General features: G+C 35.7%; 1 protein-coding gene across 9 annotated transcripts in view; it reads left to right on the forward strand.

The window, feature by feature from the left end:
* The window catches only part of DMD (dystrophin), a 2,532,480-nt gene that overhangs the window by 1,995,395 nt on the left and 519,023 nt on the right, over positions 1–18,062 (forward strand). For all 9 annotated transcript variants that reach the window (XM_043457704.1, XM_043457699.1, XM_043457698.1 and 6 more), the window contains one exon: positions 9,813–10,002. In XM_043457704.1, the coding sequence (XP_043313639.1) occupies positions 9,813–10,002 (190 nt within the window). The remainder of the gene's footprint in view (positions 1–9,812; positions 10,003–18,062) is intronic.

The following is an 18,062-nucleotide window of genomic DNA, read 5'->3' on the forward strand; positions in this document are numbered from 1 at the left end:
GTGAAGATCTCACTGTTTGCAGATGACATGATCTCTACATAAAACCTAAAGACCTCTACCAGAAAATTACAGAGCTAATCAATGAATATAGTAAAGTTGCAGGATATAAAATTAACAAACAGAAATCCCTTGCATTCCTATATATTAACAATGAAAAAACAGAAAGAGAAATTAAGGAAACAATACCATTCACCATTGCAACAAAAAGAATAAAATACTTAGAAGTATATCTACCTAAAGAAACAAAAGACCTATACATAGAAAACTATAAAACACTGATGAAAGAAATCAAAGAGGACACAAACAGATGGAGAAACATACCGTGTTCATGGATTGGAAGAATCAATACTGTGAAAATGAGTGTACTACCCAAAGCAATCTATAGATTCAATGCAATCCCTATCAAGCTACCAACGGTATTTTTCACAGAACTAGAACAAATAATTTCAAAATTTGTATGGAAATACAAAAAAAACCTCGAATAGCCAAAGCAATCTCGAGAAAGAATGGAACTGGAGGAATCAACCTGCTTGACTCAGATCTAACTACAAAAGCCACAGTCATCAAGACAGTATGGTACTGGCACAAAGACAGAAAATAGATCAATGGAACAGAATAGAAAGCCCGGAAGATAAAATCCACGAACTATGGACACCTATTTTGACAAAGGAGCAAGAATACAATGGAAAAAAGACAACCTCTTTTAACAAGTGGTGCTGGGATAACTGGTCAACCACTTGTAAAAGAATGAAACTAGAACACTTTCTAACACCATACACAAAAATAAACTCAAAATGGATTAAAGATCTAAATGTAAGACCAGAAACTATAAAACTCCTAGAGGAGAACATAGGCAAAACACTCTCCGACATAATCACAGCAAGATCCTCTATGACCCACCTCCCAGAATATTGGAAATAAAAGCAAAACTAAACAAATGGGACCTAATGAAACTTAAAAGCTTTTGCACTACAAAGGAAACTATAAGCAAGGTGAAAAGACAGCCCTCAGATTGGGAGAAATAATAGCAAATGAAGCAACAGACAAAGGATTAATCTCAAAAATATACAAGCAACTCCTGCAGCTCAATTCCAGAAAAATAAATGACCCAATCAAAAAATGGGCCAAAAAACTAAACAGACATTTCTCCAAAGAAGACATACAGATGGCTAACAAACACATGAAAAGATGCTCAACATCACTCATTATCAGAGAAATGCAAATCAAAACCACAATGAGGTACCATTACACGCAGTCAGGATGGCTGCTATCCAAAAGTCTACAAGCAATAAATGCTGGAGAGGGTGTGGAGAAAAGGGAACCCTCTTACACTGTTGGTGGGAATGCAAACTAGTACAGCCGCTATGGAAAACAGTGTGGAGATTTCTTAAAAAACTGGAAATAGAACTGCCATATGACCCAGCAATCCCACTTCTGGGCATACACACTGAGGAAACCAGATCTGAAAGAGACACGTGCACCCCAATGTTCATCGCAGCACTGTTTATAATAGCCAGGACATGGAAGCAACCTAGATGCCCATCAGCAGATGAATGGATAAGGAAGCTGTGGTACATATACACCATGGAATATTACTCAGCCGTTAAAAAAGAATTCATTTGAACCAGTTCTAATGAGATGGATGAAACTGGAGCCCATTATACAGAGTGAAGTAAGCCAGAAAGATAAAGAACATTACAGCATACTAACACATATATATGGAATTTAGAAAGATGGTAACGACAACCCTATATGCAAAACAGAAAAAGAGACACAGAAATACAGAACAGACTTTTGAACTCTGTGGGAGAAAGTGAGGGTGGGATATTTCAAAAGAACAGCATGTATACTATCTTTGGTGAAACAGATCACCAGCCCAGGTGGGATGCATGATACAAGTGCTCGGGCCTGGTGCACTGGGAAGACCCAGAGGAATCGGGTGGAGAGGGAGGTGGGAGGGGGGATCGGGATGGGGAATACGTGTAAATCTATGGCTGATTCATATCAATGTATGACAAAAAAATAAAAATTAAAAAAAAAAAAAAAGAAATTGTATCCAGTTATAAACCCAACCCTAATCTAAGTTTATATTCTTCTGGATGGCAGTATCAATGTACATTTTTTCTAAATGTCTTTTATAGTGCTGTAATTAAACTTCTCCAAAATAGTACCTTAAGGTATTGTATCAGTAAAAAAATATATATATAAAACATAGATCTTAGACTAAAGAATGTTCGTCTCTTTGTTAATACTCCAAGGTAGGAAATTATATATATATATATATCTTGAATTCTACTTGTTCATAATATTTTGTATATTTTTATCAACTTTTCTCAGTGATAAATGTCTGAAACACGAGTCAAATGAAGTGAGTATTGAAAAGAACAGTACAAAGTACATTTTTACTGCTGTCTCCTAATTTCTTTTAAGAAATATCCCAATACTTTTGGAAAAAGTATGTAATTATGCCGGTTTCCCTAATGATATATTGTGCAAGTCTCAATTTTTAAAATGTCCATAGAGTAAAAAAATAAAAGAGTTGGAATGTGTATTTTAAAATTTCCTACATGATTGATAATACCTATATTCTCTTTCCATCCAAAGATAAAGTCCAGGTGATTTTTTTTTTTCACTAAAATGTCTGTATCTTTGAAGAAAATAGCTAGCTTCAAAGCTATGGTTTATCTTTAGAGAACTAATCTATTTTCCATGCGAGTATGTTGCCTCTGCACATGTTAAAAAGTCATCCTGTGTTATCTGGGGTGACAAAAAGATGGGAATGACTTCTGAGAAGTAATCAGCAATACTTTGGGAACATTTAGGTCATAGTTTCCAATTAACTCTGAAGAGTTTGAGTAATTTAGTACCAGACCTCAGGAGAGGGGATAAAAACCTCTTTGATGCATATGTTGGTGAATGGCAAACCAGCAAATTTTCATTGAAAATGGATTTTTTTGTTTGTTTGGTTTGAAGCAGAGACCAGCTAGATCTTTCTACTGTAGTTGGAGTGAGAGAATATCTTTAGGTGTGTGGGTTCCCTCTTGGTAGGTTTCTATGTGTTGCAGTGATGGCTCTTATGGTAAAATAACAAAGAGATGAATTTTTGCTCCAAAACGAAGGCCAAGATTCAGTGGCATAAACTTTCCGGCACTTTCCTTTCTTTTACGACTGCAGTGAATATATCAGAGAGGAGTGGACACTAATATCCATTTTCAGAGTTAGAAAACCATCTTTTTCAGGATTCAATACTTGAACTATAATCCTAATTCCACCACTTCCTTGGGTTCAACTTTGGGAAAGTCATTGTGGTTCTCCCAGAATCAGTCTTCCCAACAGCAAAATGAAACTAGCAATGACCTATGAGATATATCTAAAAAGTTTCTGATTGTTATTAATTAGTTTTTAGTTATTAATTGGTTATTAGTTATTAATTAGTTTCTGATTTATTAATTAATTAAAATTAATTAAATTAGGCAGACTTTTGTTGAGCATCTATCACTGTATTTTGAGATAAAGCCCAGCGATGATCCCCACTTCCTTTGATAAGAAAAGGGGAAAATGTTGAAAAAAATAGATTTATCACTTGTTAAGGAAATTGACATAGAAGTTCATGAATACGGTGTGATGCATATTATATTCAAGCTACTGCTAGGGAATCCAGATGAACTACAACCTGAATCATATTGTCAGTTCAGTTCAGTCACTCAGTCATGTCCGACTCTTTGTCACCCCATGGACTGCAGCACGCCAGGCTTCCCTATCCAACACCAACTACCAGAGCTTGCTCAAACTCATGTCCCAAACTCATGTCATGAATCATATTGTAACTATAGGTAAATGTCTGAATATTGGTCTCCTCCACCAGACTTGAACGTGTTAAATGTCAAAGTCCATGTCCATGTCTCACTGACTTTAGTGTCACCAACACCATGCATGAAATCCTGGCACATAATACATGTAGACAAGGTGCATGCATCACCTAATGTATGAGCTGTTGGTAGGTATGTGGAAATAAGAATAAGGTTCAGGTTTAAAGATAACCTGTATGGAAGTTGAAGTCAGTGGGAAAGAATGAAACATCCAACTGGAAGCATATGAAGAAACCAAACATACTGTAGGTAGAAAAAAAAATGGGAGGTAACTTATGAAATGGTGAGAGAATAAATCTGAACATACTTTTAAAATTTTTGAAGAGTTCTGTAGATAACAGATTTTAAATTTATTTTCTGTGCTAGCTTAGAGCCTTCATCCCACACTCTGTGTTAATAGTTACATTAAAAGGACAGAATGTTTTTCTCACCTTAGAGTTCAGTAACAGAGCAGAAAAGAGAAACATTCTCTCAATTGCCAGAACCCTTCTGGGTCATCTATCTAAGTAGATATTTTCCAAAGACACGTAAAGCCATAGTCTGAGAATTGTTGCTAGAAATGGAACTAATAGGATACTGGTCCAAGCAGTATTGAAGGATTTTGCTTAGATTCATGCTTTTCATTAGTGCGCATTGCCAGTGGAATTGCTGGAGATTAAAAGGAATCCTTTCTACAGACTGCTGTATAGCCATAGGTAATAAAAGTCTAGCTGCCCCATGAAAATACAATACAGACTTATTTTTTAAACAAAAGCAAGTTAATTCATTGGCTAGCAAACCAGTAGAATCTGTTATGATTACAGAGAATTTGAACTTCAGGTTAACTCTGGTTCTATGAGTAGTGTTTGGCCTAAAGTCCAAGTGCTTGCTGCTAAGGTACTCATTTTCTCTGATCTATATCTAACAAACAAAAAAGAAAAAAAAAACCCACATCATCCTGTAATACTTTCCCTAATAGGAAATGATAGTTGTTAAAGTGCAAATAAACCAGGAAGGAAAGATTGAGAGTGTTTTATTTGGTTACTTCCTGATAATACCAGGGCACAGATGAGAACGTTACTTAGCAGAAGACCAAGTGGTGTGAATTTCCCCAATTGGTCACACTTTCAGAAACATCTGGGAAAAATATCAGATTGAGCCTTTTTTCCCCAAAAAATATTCAATGTGTTTGTTTTTGTTTGGTTTTATATAATGTGTGTGTATATATATTTGTGTGTGTGTGTAATCATTTAATACAGTGCAATGATGAACTATCATCCCTGCATGTATCTAATCATGGAATATTGTCCATACATTAATTAAGCTTTTCAGCCTTACCTTGGAAAGTCATAGGCTTCCCTTTTTTCTTTTGCTTTATATGTATTAAGTTGACCCATAACAAATTAGTGATTTTTAATTTAGATAAAAATTTGGAATCTTAGAGATTTATTCAGAGATATCATGGTGTGGGTGTGTGTATGTGTGTGTGTGTGTGTGTGTGTGTGTGTGTGTGTGTGTGTGTGAAGGATCAGGGTATACTCTGATTGCCTCATTGATAATCAGTTCTTAAAAAGAAAATGGAGATGATGAAGACATGCCTTCTGTGATTTTTCCACTTTATGCAGACTTGTACAGGTGGGGGGTTGTACTAAGCTTTATAGCTCCAACACTTTGTCCTTTCAGTAGATTCTTGCTTCTAACTGGTGATAATACCTTATCTACAGATCCCCTTAAAGGGCAACCAAAGGTATAGTAGCTCTTCAGGCTCAATTGCTGAGTATGAGAGTCCTCCATCCTGTCTCCTTTTGTGACCACAATCTGTGCCAGTGGTTGTATATTTCTCCAGATACATTTTTTAACAAGTATATTTTTTTTAATTTTTTTACAAGTATATTTTTCAAAGTTTTATTTAGTATGACAATTCAGCAGGTCAAGTTCCCCAGAAGTCACATTCTGAGAAAGTGATTAATGTGTAGGAATTTCTTTCTTTCTTTCTTTTTTTCTTTTTTTTTGTAGAGTGCTCTCAGGATGAATACCTATGAGAGAAGAAAGGGAAAGAAGCAGAATAGGGCAGAAGGAGAAGCTGGGCTTCAATTCATTTGTAACTTCAACATCGATCAACCCTCCTCCCCTCCTCTCCCCTCCCGAATTGTCCAAAGCTGGAGCAAGGGGGGTAGACTTTTATAAAAAGTTCACACATTAACCAGTCATTGGAGGCAACCTGCCTGCATTCAGCAGCTTTCCCAGGAGTTAAAGCAAAACACATTGCTGCTTAGTCAGTCAGTCATGTCTGACTCTTTGTGACCCCATGGACTGCAGCAGGCCAGGTCTCCCTGTCCCTCACCGTCTCCCGGCTGTTTTCCCAAGTTCATGTCCATTGAATCAGTGATGCTATCCAACCATCGCATCCTCTGCTACCCTCTTCTCCTTTTGCCTTCAGTCTTTCCATACTGCTCATGGGGTTCTCGCGGCAAAATTACTGGAATGGTCTGCCATTCCCTCCTCCCATGGGCCACATTTTGTCAGAACCGTTCACTATGACCTGTCGGTCTCGGGTGACCCTGCATGGCATGGCTCATAGCTTCAGTGAGTTATGCAAGCAAAACATACTTCAGTCCTGAAAGATGGGTCTGGACATTCCAGCATAGCATCCACTATACCAGTAGTTCTCAATGTTTGGTCTCTCCAGCGTCAGTGATGCTCAAACTTGAGCATATATCAGAATCGCCTGGAAGACTTATTAAAATACAGCTCAGTGGACTCCACACAGAATTTCTGATTCAGCAGGTCTAGGGTGGGGCTTGAGAATTGGCATTTCTCATAAGTTTTAGATGGTACTGATACTCCTGGGCTATGGAACATACTTTGAGAACCACTGTACCACACTGGCTATATTTACCTATGGAGAATGGTGTATGGTGCCCTTATGAACAGAAATAAAACCTTTTGAAGTCAGCATCCCATTCCACATGCCATCAAATTCTCAGCTATTTTTGTGCATTCTATACCTGGACTTGCTGATAATTAAAATTTGTTATATAAAAAAGTACTTAACTGATGCAGTAAATTATATTTGTAAAGCATTATTACTATTTTATGATAATCTGGTCATTGTTACTTTTAAAGTTCAAGCCAAATTTTCTCCGGGGTCCATGATTTGGTAACTTGGATATTATCATTAAAAAATAATAATCTATGTTCAAGGTCTTTAGTTTTGTTCAAGGTAATTTTTTATTGCTTTATGATTCTCATTGCTACATTTTTTATTTATTGTAGAAGTCATTTAAAGGCATACGATTATGGAAAATTTTAAAGTATGGTATATATTCAGAACTATTTTGAATGCACAAATATGGCATACAAGTACCTTTGACTCATCTAGTCTAGACTTAGCACAATTAAAATTTAAGAATTTGGTGTACATAGATGGATCTCAGGCAAAAGGATGCAGCCTTAAATCTCCCACACAAGCCAGAGATAACATTCTCACCTCTGACTGAAGAGATTTTCTGCCATTGCTGCCACTGAATTTTGTCTAACGTATTTCCAAATTGGAAAATATTCAACCCGATGTTGTCAATATTTCAGGCCACAAGGGTGTCGTTTAGGAAAATGGTACTGTACTGTCCTGAAAGAGTTACTGCTCTTCCCTAAGGGCCTAATTTACAAAGCAGCGAACTTGGTGGTAGGATTGGGCTGGAAATCTCATTGTCTCGGTAGAACACTTTCATCTGATTTATGTGCATCACATTTTCCAAATAACTCTTGGAAAGTTATTTACTAGTTACTTTCTCTGGAAGCCGAGGGTAAGTGGTGTTTCTCTTTAAGGTTAGAGAAGCTGGGATGCATCAAGCACAGCTCATCATGATGATGAAGCTGATAATAAAATGCACAGTATCTAATTCTCTGCCATGAGGGAGTTTTACACTGCCCCTTTTATTTTGTGTGACTTTGGAGTATGTTAGAAAATACATCGGTGTCTAACCCTGCATTTGTCTCCTGCAATGTGACAGCTTATTTCTATGCCAAATTTGCAGCTGGAGGTGGAGTAAATCTTAGTGATTTCTAGCGCACAAGCCAACCTAAAATATTAGCTAGCACTGGCTGAAATTGCCCCATTTGTTGGTCAGAAATGGTCAAACGTTAGCAATTACACAGGCTTCAACCTGTACGTTGTATGTTTCACACCAGATTATAACATTACATTTCTCAGTGTTGCTGCAACGGTTCTGAATTTTTAAATCATACTAAATAAATAAATAAATAATAAAAGATACTTTGCTCTTTCTCCCTGCATTGATAGTTTGCCTGAAAACTAAATAAGCAAGGAACTAGCAGTTCAGGCTAGCCCTTGAACTCCACGAGGTTTAACTGATTTGCCCAACCAGAGCACCAGGCTACCTTTCAGCTGTGCGGTATTCAAGTTTATTTAGGAGTTGATAAATAGCTTAGTGCAATGCTTCCTTTTTTCCAGTAGCTGCACCCTCATAAACCTATTCTCCCCTCCACCAGTTAATGCAGACAGAAGATTTTTATCCAGTTTGAACACCGAAACTACACTGTGGAAGACTGTATACTCAGCAAAAACCTCACCCATGATGAATAAACAGCTCTTCCGGGGGCTTTGCTGCCGCTGGCTCGGCAGGAGTTGTTTATTGCCTGGTTTGCACATCCCATGATAAAGTTGCTGCTGAAATAAATTGCAGTTTTGCATAATTATTGACAATCACATCTTAACAAACAGTGTGTATCATATTCAAGTGTTCAGTTTTTTTTTAAAATCCATTTTTAGCTTATGTTGAATCCCAGGAAGTGTTTGTGTAGTAATAGAAGGCAAATACCACATTTAAATAGAGTACTAATTTCCTTATTGCAGAAAAAATTTACCTGAATCTTTTTAGATGGGGCTGTTACTGCCTTAGGCAATTTTCCTTCCCAAGTTGTTATTATGTAGATGTTTGCTGAGGGCATACGTGTGTGTATCCACAATACATGCATTATATATATTGTCAGAAAATACGAATAGCTCTTTTGTGGATTTTTGTGTCATGAGGAATTTGATTCATTCCTTCTATAAGATTAGAGAAATGAGAATGGAATGTAGGCATAGGGAATTCACATTTTTGAGCAACTATATGTGACTTATAATGTGTGAGGCACTCAGCTTCACACACATTGTTGTATTTTCAGTCTCATCCATACAACAATATGTAGCGCAGATGAGAAATCAGAGAGGTTAAGTAACCTGTATCACACTTGGTGGAGGACACTGGGATTTGAACCCAATGTGTCTGGATTTTAAGCTCCACTTTCTCCATTACCCATAAAATTTTTCTTTTGGAAAATATTCTTAGTTGTATGACCACCAGGTAATGCAAAAGGAAGCCAATACAATAGTAGAACTATTAGAACTATTAGAACATGCTGATGTTATGCAGATTACATTTTGCACAATGTTTGCTATGAGATATGTAATTTTTCAACTTCTTAATCTTTTTGTTCCCTTTTGTTCTCCAGTCCCCTTCTCCTTCTTCCTCCAGTGTTCAACTTTCCATTGTAGGTTTGCATTTCTCCTGGCCTATTTAATCATGGTTTCCTGCCTCAGGTGACATTAAAGATAAGCATAGTAGATTTTAGGGTTTTACCTATAGAGATTAGTTTCAAGTTTTGCTGCATATTAAAATAAGCTTTCAACATTGACCAGCCAAAAGTAAAATGTTTTTTAAAACAAAGATATTTTTTGGAAAATGAACTCTCAAAAGTCTAAAAATCCACACACACACACACACACACACACACACATGCTATTCTAGTGGTTGATGCTTTCAAGTGGAGTTTTAGCAGCAACTCACATTTGTTGCAATGTTATGATTTAGTCCCTTTGATTTTGCTCTTTTTGTGGGATTCACTGGCTGCACCATTCTATTTGAGGATAATTACATCTGGACATTTGTTCCTTTGCAGAGTGAATGAGCGAGAGACTGCTCTGGAAGAAACTCATAGATTACTGCAACAGTTCCCCCTGGACTTGGAGAAGTTTCTTGCCTGGCTTACAGAAGCTGAAACAACTGCCAATGTCCTGCAGGATGCCACCCATAAGGAAAGGCTTCTAGAAGACTCCAAGGGAGTAAGAGAGCTGATGAAACAATGGCAGGTAAGTCAAGCGTTTCTACTTTTATAACTTGTGAATTCAACCAAAGAATCTTCAGCATTTGTCCTTGTAGTTGATATGACGTGGACAAAAATAGTGGTTTTATGTGGCCTTATATATTTAGGCTTTGGGGCTAGAAGAAGAAAGAGAAGCAAAAAATCATTTCTTATTTCATTTAATACCCCAGTCTTCTAAATAGTGTGTGGTTTTGACCAGGAAAAATTTGCGCATGAAGCTGGAGCTTTGATAAGAAGAAACTTTACTCAGAGAAAAGGAATTAGGGGTTGGTTTATTAAATTTGAAAAAGTTGCCATTTTTGAGTGTTTATTTAATATTTTACAGGAAAAGCAGCTGTATGAATTGTCTGTTTTATTTAGCGTTGCTAACTGAATCAGTTTCCCTTCATTACTTTCCAATACATTTTGAAATGTTAATCTGGCCTTTTGTAGCTTTCCTCCTAACATAATCTGTGAAAATAAAAATGAGATGGCTAACTTTGTCATAGTTAATGATCACACAATTTTCAGACAATTGTTTTTCCTAGAAACAAAAATTATTGCTATAAAATTTCATATGCATAAACAGCAAAAACAGAAGTTTCAGGTGGTTTTATTTACTTGAAATCTTGGTGTGAATCATATTCTATAGTTCAGGAAGGCTCCGGATATGTAAATACTTTGGGGACATGATAGAATTTTCCTGACCTATATTGGAGTTTTGTTATGTAGAGTTGTTTTCCGACTTGAAATAAGAACTTTACTAATACCACAAAGAAACTTTGGAGTGTTTGAATGATATGATCCATTTTTAGGACTACCTTCAGTTTTTTAATATTTTTAAATTATGGCAAAAAAAAAGTGATAGTGTATTCCAGGTTGAAAAATAATTCCAAAATCAAATCATAGTAAGGAAAGTTTCTTCTCCTCCCTCTCCTTGTTCTCCTTCTTTTCTTCTGTTTTGACACGAGATCTGATCTACTTTGTATATAGAGTAGATGATAGTGGCAATTTATAGCTTCTTGAATTCCTCATTCTTGCTTTATCATTCTCCTCAGCCCCCACTTGCTCCTTCACAATGTGTGTTGAGTTACTTTGATCATTTGGAGGTAGTTCGCATAGATAAGGCCAGGTATTGTTCTAAACAGGTATCTCCTATAGCTTATGGATGTAAATGCAGTGTAAGGTTTGTTTTTTTGGTCCCTCTTAGGTAAATGGTTAGAAAATATGCTGCTAACATATTTGACTTATGATATTTCATTTAAAAATTATATCTTGCCTTGTAAATGCCCATAAAGCCACCCTGGAGTTTTAAATATGTGGATTCACATATTCCCATCAGCTATGGTAAATAACGAGTAAAACTTTAAGTGGATTTTTTTTTTTAGCAGATTCCTTTCAAAATTAAAGATTGTTCCAGTGACTCAATTTTATAATAGGGATTTAATAAAATATTTCTTAAATTCACGGATAAGTCTTGTTGAAGATAAAACAAAAATACATCCATCTATCTCCTATACATTTTATATTTGTAGCTACAGTACTAATACAACAAAAATTCATACTGAAGCTTCTCATCATGAGAAACTGCAAGATTTTGAATCAATAAGGAAAAAATGGCAGTGTTTCCTAACTATGTTTATTATGAAAGTGTGGAGAATAAAGTGCATTTTGTGTTTAGATTTCTAATCTCTTTCAAAAACAGTTGGAAATTATGCTGAGGAAACTTTCTTAGCTTATTCTCTATTACTCATTAAAAAATCTATTTATTCTTAAAAGCCATGTAAAACTCCCTTAGAGTTCCTGAAAACCTTAGACATACCATTTTTCTCTTAACTATAGTAGGACTAAAAGTCCAATGTTATTTTAAAACAGAGACCATTTTCTCATTCCCTCTCTATTAATATTGTGTCTTCTATAAATTCCACTTGCCTGAGGTTGAAACTACATTTTATGGATAGGAATGACATTTATAGCCAGCTCTGATTTTCAGTTAGATGGTTGAATAATGGTCTTTTGATGAAAGATTTGAAGATGTCATGGTAAAAACTCTAAACTACTGAAACTATTGATTATTGTTAACAGCACATTTCAGCTGATAGAATTGAAACAAAATACTGGGGTTTAAAAGCAACAGCTTGAAAATAAGTAAAACTACATACCTTAGGAAATTACATGCAGTTTCCGTATTTCAGCTAAATGGAAGTGTTTGCTTTTTTCCCCCTCTGAAGATTTTTTTTTTTAATTTTGAGCAAAAGGGATGTTCTATAATACGTGTGAAGGGATCAAGTGTAATGGTATGCCTTTCACTTCATTTGCAGAAGCTGGTAGCATTATATTCTTTGTATGATTCATGCTATATAGCAAGAATAGTGCTTACATATTAAAAAAGAAATTTCAAATGCCTAGCCAGAACATCAGCTCTCCCAGCAGATCCCAATATATCTATCCAACCTAAAGCAGTGATGTTTTACTTTATACAAATGCTGCAGAACGGAGACAGGGGGTGAAAACCTTCATAAAATAGGTTTTTCTCTATGACTGTCAATCAGTTTTTCTATATATGGAGACTCCAGCTCTTGCTAGACTGCCTATCACTGCTTATCACCCACTTCATAGGATGCTTAATTCTTCCAGCAATAATTATAATTCCTGGGTTTGATAAGCATACATGTATTATGAAACATATGCTTCCTGAATAGAATTAACCTGATTAATTCCACTCTGGAAGCCATTAAAGTGTCTTCCTTATATGAGAAAAGAAATGTATTTTACTTTGCTTATTAAAAGCAAGGTCATATTTGTCCCTGTACTTTAGGATGAGGAGATCTTTTCTTATACAGTATTGGTATTTCTGACAGTATAACTGGCATCTTAAAGCCAATGTATCTTTACAGCATGCCATATACAGATCTGTGAAGCGACAGTTTTAAAAGTTTTAAACTGCAAATTTATTCTTAAAATGAAGAATTATATTCATAATTGTATCAGATTCTTCCTGTGTCCAAAGCATTTCCTACTTTGGGCCTCAGAGAATTGGTAAAGATGGCCACAGTTCTCAGTGCTAACATAAAACTATCGGTAAGCAACTGAAAATGGGTAGGCTCTACATCTTTGCTAATATTTTACAAGATTTTCACCAATCTTAACTGATTCTCTAAGCACACCTAAGAGATCATTGTAATAGCAGCTTGTAAAGAAGGTTTGTGGGGATGGGTGTGCAGTGGGGAGAGATGGTCATAAAGGTAAGATAATTAGGGTCTTTTCTCAGCAAGAGAGACTATGGAGCAATTAATATTTGAGGTTCCCTCATCTGTGATCTGGGTCCTGCCTCAGGCCATATCTCTCAACTGACTCCCTCCTCTAATTTAATTTGTTTTACCTGTGTCTCCTCCCAACCTCCTCCAGCCATTATAGAAAACCTCTTCTACTAAACAAAATACTTCCAGAGAGAAAGGTTGATAAATTTTGAATTGTACATCAGAGTATACCTGGAAATTGATTAAATTTTCTTAAATTTCTAATACATTGTTGAAATTGAGGGAAAGTAGCTTCTTCAGTGTTGTTCACAATATATCTTGGCCCACTGATTAATTCCAAAGGAATAAGAAAGAATGCAACCTCAATAGAAAAATTAGTATCCTGAATAAATTAGATTGTCACATTTGTTGGTGCGTTTGAAAAGAGAGGAATCTGAGTATCCCTAATTCTAAGAAAAGAAAACCCTTTGTGTATGCCTTTCTGTTGCTGGAATTTGAATTGAGTTTTATATGTACTTTTTAATCTTTTACTTTGGTGTCCAAAGATTATGAAAGATTATTTTGATGTTTTTATTTTGCCTAGTGATATCTGCCTGCCATTTTTGACAATATGCAAAACATATAAATGTATACATATATACATATGTATTAAATTTCCATAAAAATGTTGATTAATTCATCAAATCTTTAGTAAACACCATTAGATGTCTAGCATGGGGTTAGGAATAGCATTACAAATATAATTAGAGAGATGTTTTTCAAGCATAGTTCAAAGAACTAGGTTATGTAATCAATTTAATGAGTATCAATTCACATTTTTTAACAGAAAGGAATAAAATTAGTAGAATAGAAAAATGACAAGAGTCTATCCCTCTTAAATAAGAGTCAGTATTATTTTGTGAAGCTTTGGTTTCAACTATTCGAATATACATGCGTATGTATTTGTGTACATACTGGACTAGTGTGTAACATATATTCAGAAACCTCTGTATTGGAGTATGATTTCTGCCTTTGGGATGCTTACATTCCAGAGGTGAGGATAGTTACACTAAGACAAAATTCTGGTAGTGTGATGAGTGTTCAAGGGCTGCTACTGCTAATGCTAAGTCACTTCAGTCGTGTCCGACCCTGTGTGACCCCATCCCTGGGACTCTCCAGGCAAGAACACTGGAGTGGGTTGCCATTTCCTTCTCCATAAAGTAAAGGGCTAGACAGGGTCTAATAAAAACAGAAGATGATTAAGTTAAGCTTGCCAGAGTCTCCAGGAAACTCACCTGGAACACTGCCTTTCAGTCTTGAAAGAGATTTTTTAAATGCTAATTTCTGCGTTCTACCCCTAGAAAATCAAACTGCATTAATCACAGCATGTCCTGTCCATGCTCCTGTCCAGCCAAGGTTGAGAACTTGTTTAGAGAAAGTGAGAAGAATGTGTCAAAAGTGAGCTAGATGCACAGAGTTAAAAAGGGATTTCTGGCAAAGGAAACAGCATATTGAAAGTCCTGGACAGTCGGGTAGTTTGAGAATCAAAAGGTACTTCTTCATGGCTGGTGTGGCTGGGGTGTGATTATTATAAGAAATGTGATTGGAAAGATCAGCTGAGGCTAAATTATGTAGAAAGGCAGCATGATAGAGTAGATAAGAGTATGAGCCTTGTAGGTAGAAAGGTCACTTATTTTACCACTTGTTGTCTAACCTCTAAGTCTCAATTTTATCCTTCTGTACAAAGAAAATAATGCTTCACAGAATTCTGTGAGAAATAAATGATAGGATACATGTAAAATGCCCACTAAAGGGGCAGAGCTTTGCACTCAAATTGCTCAGTATGTGTTAGCTGTCTTTTCCCTCCTTTCCACCTATGTTTAAGAGTTTGGACTATTTTTAGTCTATGAGAAGTCACAGCATATTTTTAAGCAAGGAAATGAAATAATCTAACTTATGCTTATGTTTTTGAAAGATTGCTCTGGTAGCTGTAAGGAGAATGAATTGGAAGAATACAAGACCTGTCCAGGCATAAAAGTTAGAAAGTTATTTCTGTAATATTCCAACCAATAAATGACCATTAAGATGTTGAGGCTAAGCAAAGGAAACATATATGTGAGCTGTTTGGAGGTAAAAACTAACTACACTGTGATGCACTAGGTTGGCCAAACATTCAGGTTATTCTGTAACATCTCATGGAAACACTCAAATGAACTTTTTGGACAACCCAGTAGATTATGGGAGGAAGAGGTGAGGGGGAAATGTGAGGTACAGTATGACCAGATGCCTACACAGAGTTGCAGAATTAAAGAGGAGAAATTGTTATAGGAAGAGAAAGCAGCCGGTTTTTCTTTCTCAAGATTACTCCAGCTATTCCGGGTCTTTTATGTCTCCATACAAATTTTAAGATGTTTTTGTCCTAGTTCTGTGAAAAATGCCATTGGTTATTTGATAGAGATTACATTGAATCTGTAATTTTCTTTGGGTAGTATAGTCATTTTCAGAATACTGATTCTTCTTTTTTTTTTTTCTTTTCTTTTTTTTTTCATGGAGTTACATGTATTCCCCATCCCCATCCCCCCTCCCACCTCCCTCTCCACCCGATTCCTCTGGGTCTTCCCAGTGCACCAGGCCCGAATACTGATTCTTCTAATCCAAGAACATGATATATCTTTCCATCTGTTTGTGTCATCTTCAATTTCTTTCATCAGCATCTTACAGTTTTTGAAATATAGATATTTTGTCTCTTTAGGTAGGTTTATTCCTGGTTATTTTACTATTTTTGATGTGATGATAAATGGAATTGTTCCTTAATTTCTCTTTTTGATCTTTCATTGTTAGTATGTAGAAATGCAACAGGTTTCTGTATATTAATTTTGTACCTGCAACTTTATCAAATTCATTGATGAGCTCTAGCAGTTTTCTAGTAACATCTTTAGGATTTTCTATGTATAGTATCATGTCATCTGCAAACAGTGACAGTTTTAGTTCTTCTTTTCCACTTTGTATTCCTTTTATTTTTCTTCTCTGATTGCCATAACCAGGACTTCCAAAACTATGTTGAATAAAATTGGCAAGAGTGGACATCCTTGTCTTGTTCCTGATCTTGAAGGAAATGTCTTCCACTTTTCACCATTGAGTATGATGTTAGTGGTAGGTTTGTGGCATATGGCCTTTATTATGTTGAGACATGTCCCCTCTGTGCCCACATTCTGGAGAGTTTTTTCATAAATGGGTTTTGAAATTTGTCAAAAGCTTGTTTTGCATCCATAGAGATAATCATATGGTTTTTGTTCTTCAATTATACAATGGAATATTATTCAGCCATTGAAAAGAACAAAACAATGCCATTTGCAGTACCATGGATGGACCTAGGGATTGTCACACTGAGTGAAGTAAGTCAGATGGAGAAAGATAAATATTGTTTGATATCACTTATATGCAGAATCTAAAAAGAAATTATATGAATGAACATATTTATAAAATAGAAACAGATTCACAGGCTTAGAGAACAAACTTACAGTTACCAGGGGAGAAGGATGGGGGGAAAGGATAGGGAGTTTGGAATGGACATGTACACACTGATATATTTAAAATGGATAACCAAAAGGACCTATTGTATAGCACAGGGAACTTTGTTCAATATTATGTAACAACCTAAATGGAAAAATAATTCAAAAAAGAATAGATACATGTACAACTGAATCACTTTGCTATACACCTGAAACTTTCACAACATTGTCAGTCAACTAAACTCCAATATAAATAAAAAGTAAAAAATAAAATAAAATAATTAAATGGGTAACAAAAAAAAGAATGCAGCTGGTTTTGAGGTGTCTGTGACTAATAAAGGTGAAAATAACACCTCCGTTGAGGCACTTTTGAATGTGGATCTAACATTTGGAGAAAGATATAGGTCAAAGATATAAAATTGAAGGACATCAACATGGACTCCATAAAAATACATAATATTACACAGAAAACAATGTCATTGTTACTTGAATTTCTCCATTCAGAAATATATCTAGAAGTCACTAAAATATTACTTACTGTAGCACAGAATTGGTCTTAAATGATGCCATCTTGTGCTATTTCAAAAGACAGCTCTGAAGACTCTTGTAAATGTTTTAACCATGAAGAAAGGCAAAGAACTAGCAAAGCTTTGGTGTAAAATTCTTACTGTGGAGAAAGCAAAAGTATTTGGGTATGTATCCAAGATCTTGAAAAACTCTTTCCAGTTAGGGCAATTAATTTCTTCTCTTACATAAAAATAGAACATTCTGATTTACTTCTTGTTCTACAGTAAGAAGTTTACACACATTCACAATACTATGTATGGTAGTACTCAGGAATAGATTCAAGAGCCACATGCTTTTTATTTTATTATAGTCAATAATTTATTATGTTCCATGGGGTTTTCGAGGCAAGAATGTTACAGTGGTTTGCCATTCCCTTCTCTAGTGGACCGTGTTTGCCTGGCGTGCTGCAGTCCATGGGTTGCAAAGAGTCGCACGGGACTTAGTGACTGAACAACAATGATTATGTTCCAAGTTTGGACCCTGAAATCCCTGTAGATCAAAGGAAATCCAAAAAAGAAACAGTGAAAATAATTAAAAGTTTAGAAATAAAATCAACGAGGACAAATTTTCAAGATTGGTGTTTTAGCACCTACAGTATAGAAAGTAATCCATTTATTGTTAACCAGTGATGGAAAACAATCACCTCAATATAATGCAATGAGTTTAACCACTTGATTATAAGAGTTATGACATTATGAATCATCTTACCATGGTCTCTTTCATATATGAACATGTTAATACTGTGTATT

This window comes from Cervus canadensis, chromosome X, assembly GCF_019320065.1.
Source record: "Cervus canadensis isolate Bull #8, Minnesota chromosome X, ASM1932006v1, whole genome shotgun sequence".
NCBI classification, from domain to species: Eukaryota; Metazoa; Chordata; class Mammalia; order Artiodactyla; family Cervidae; genus Cervus; species Cervus canadensis.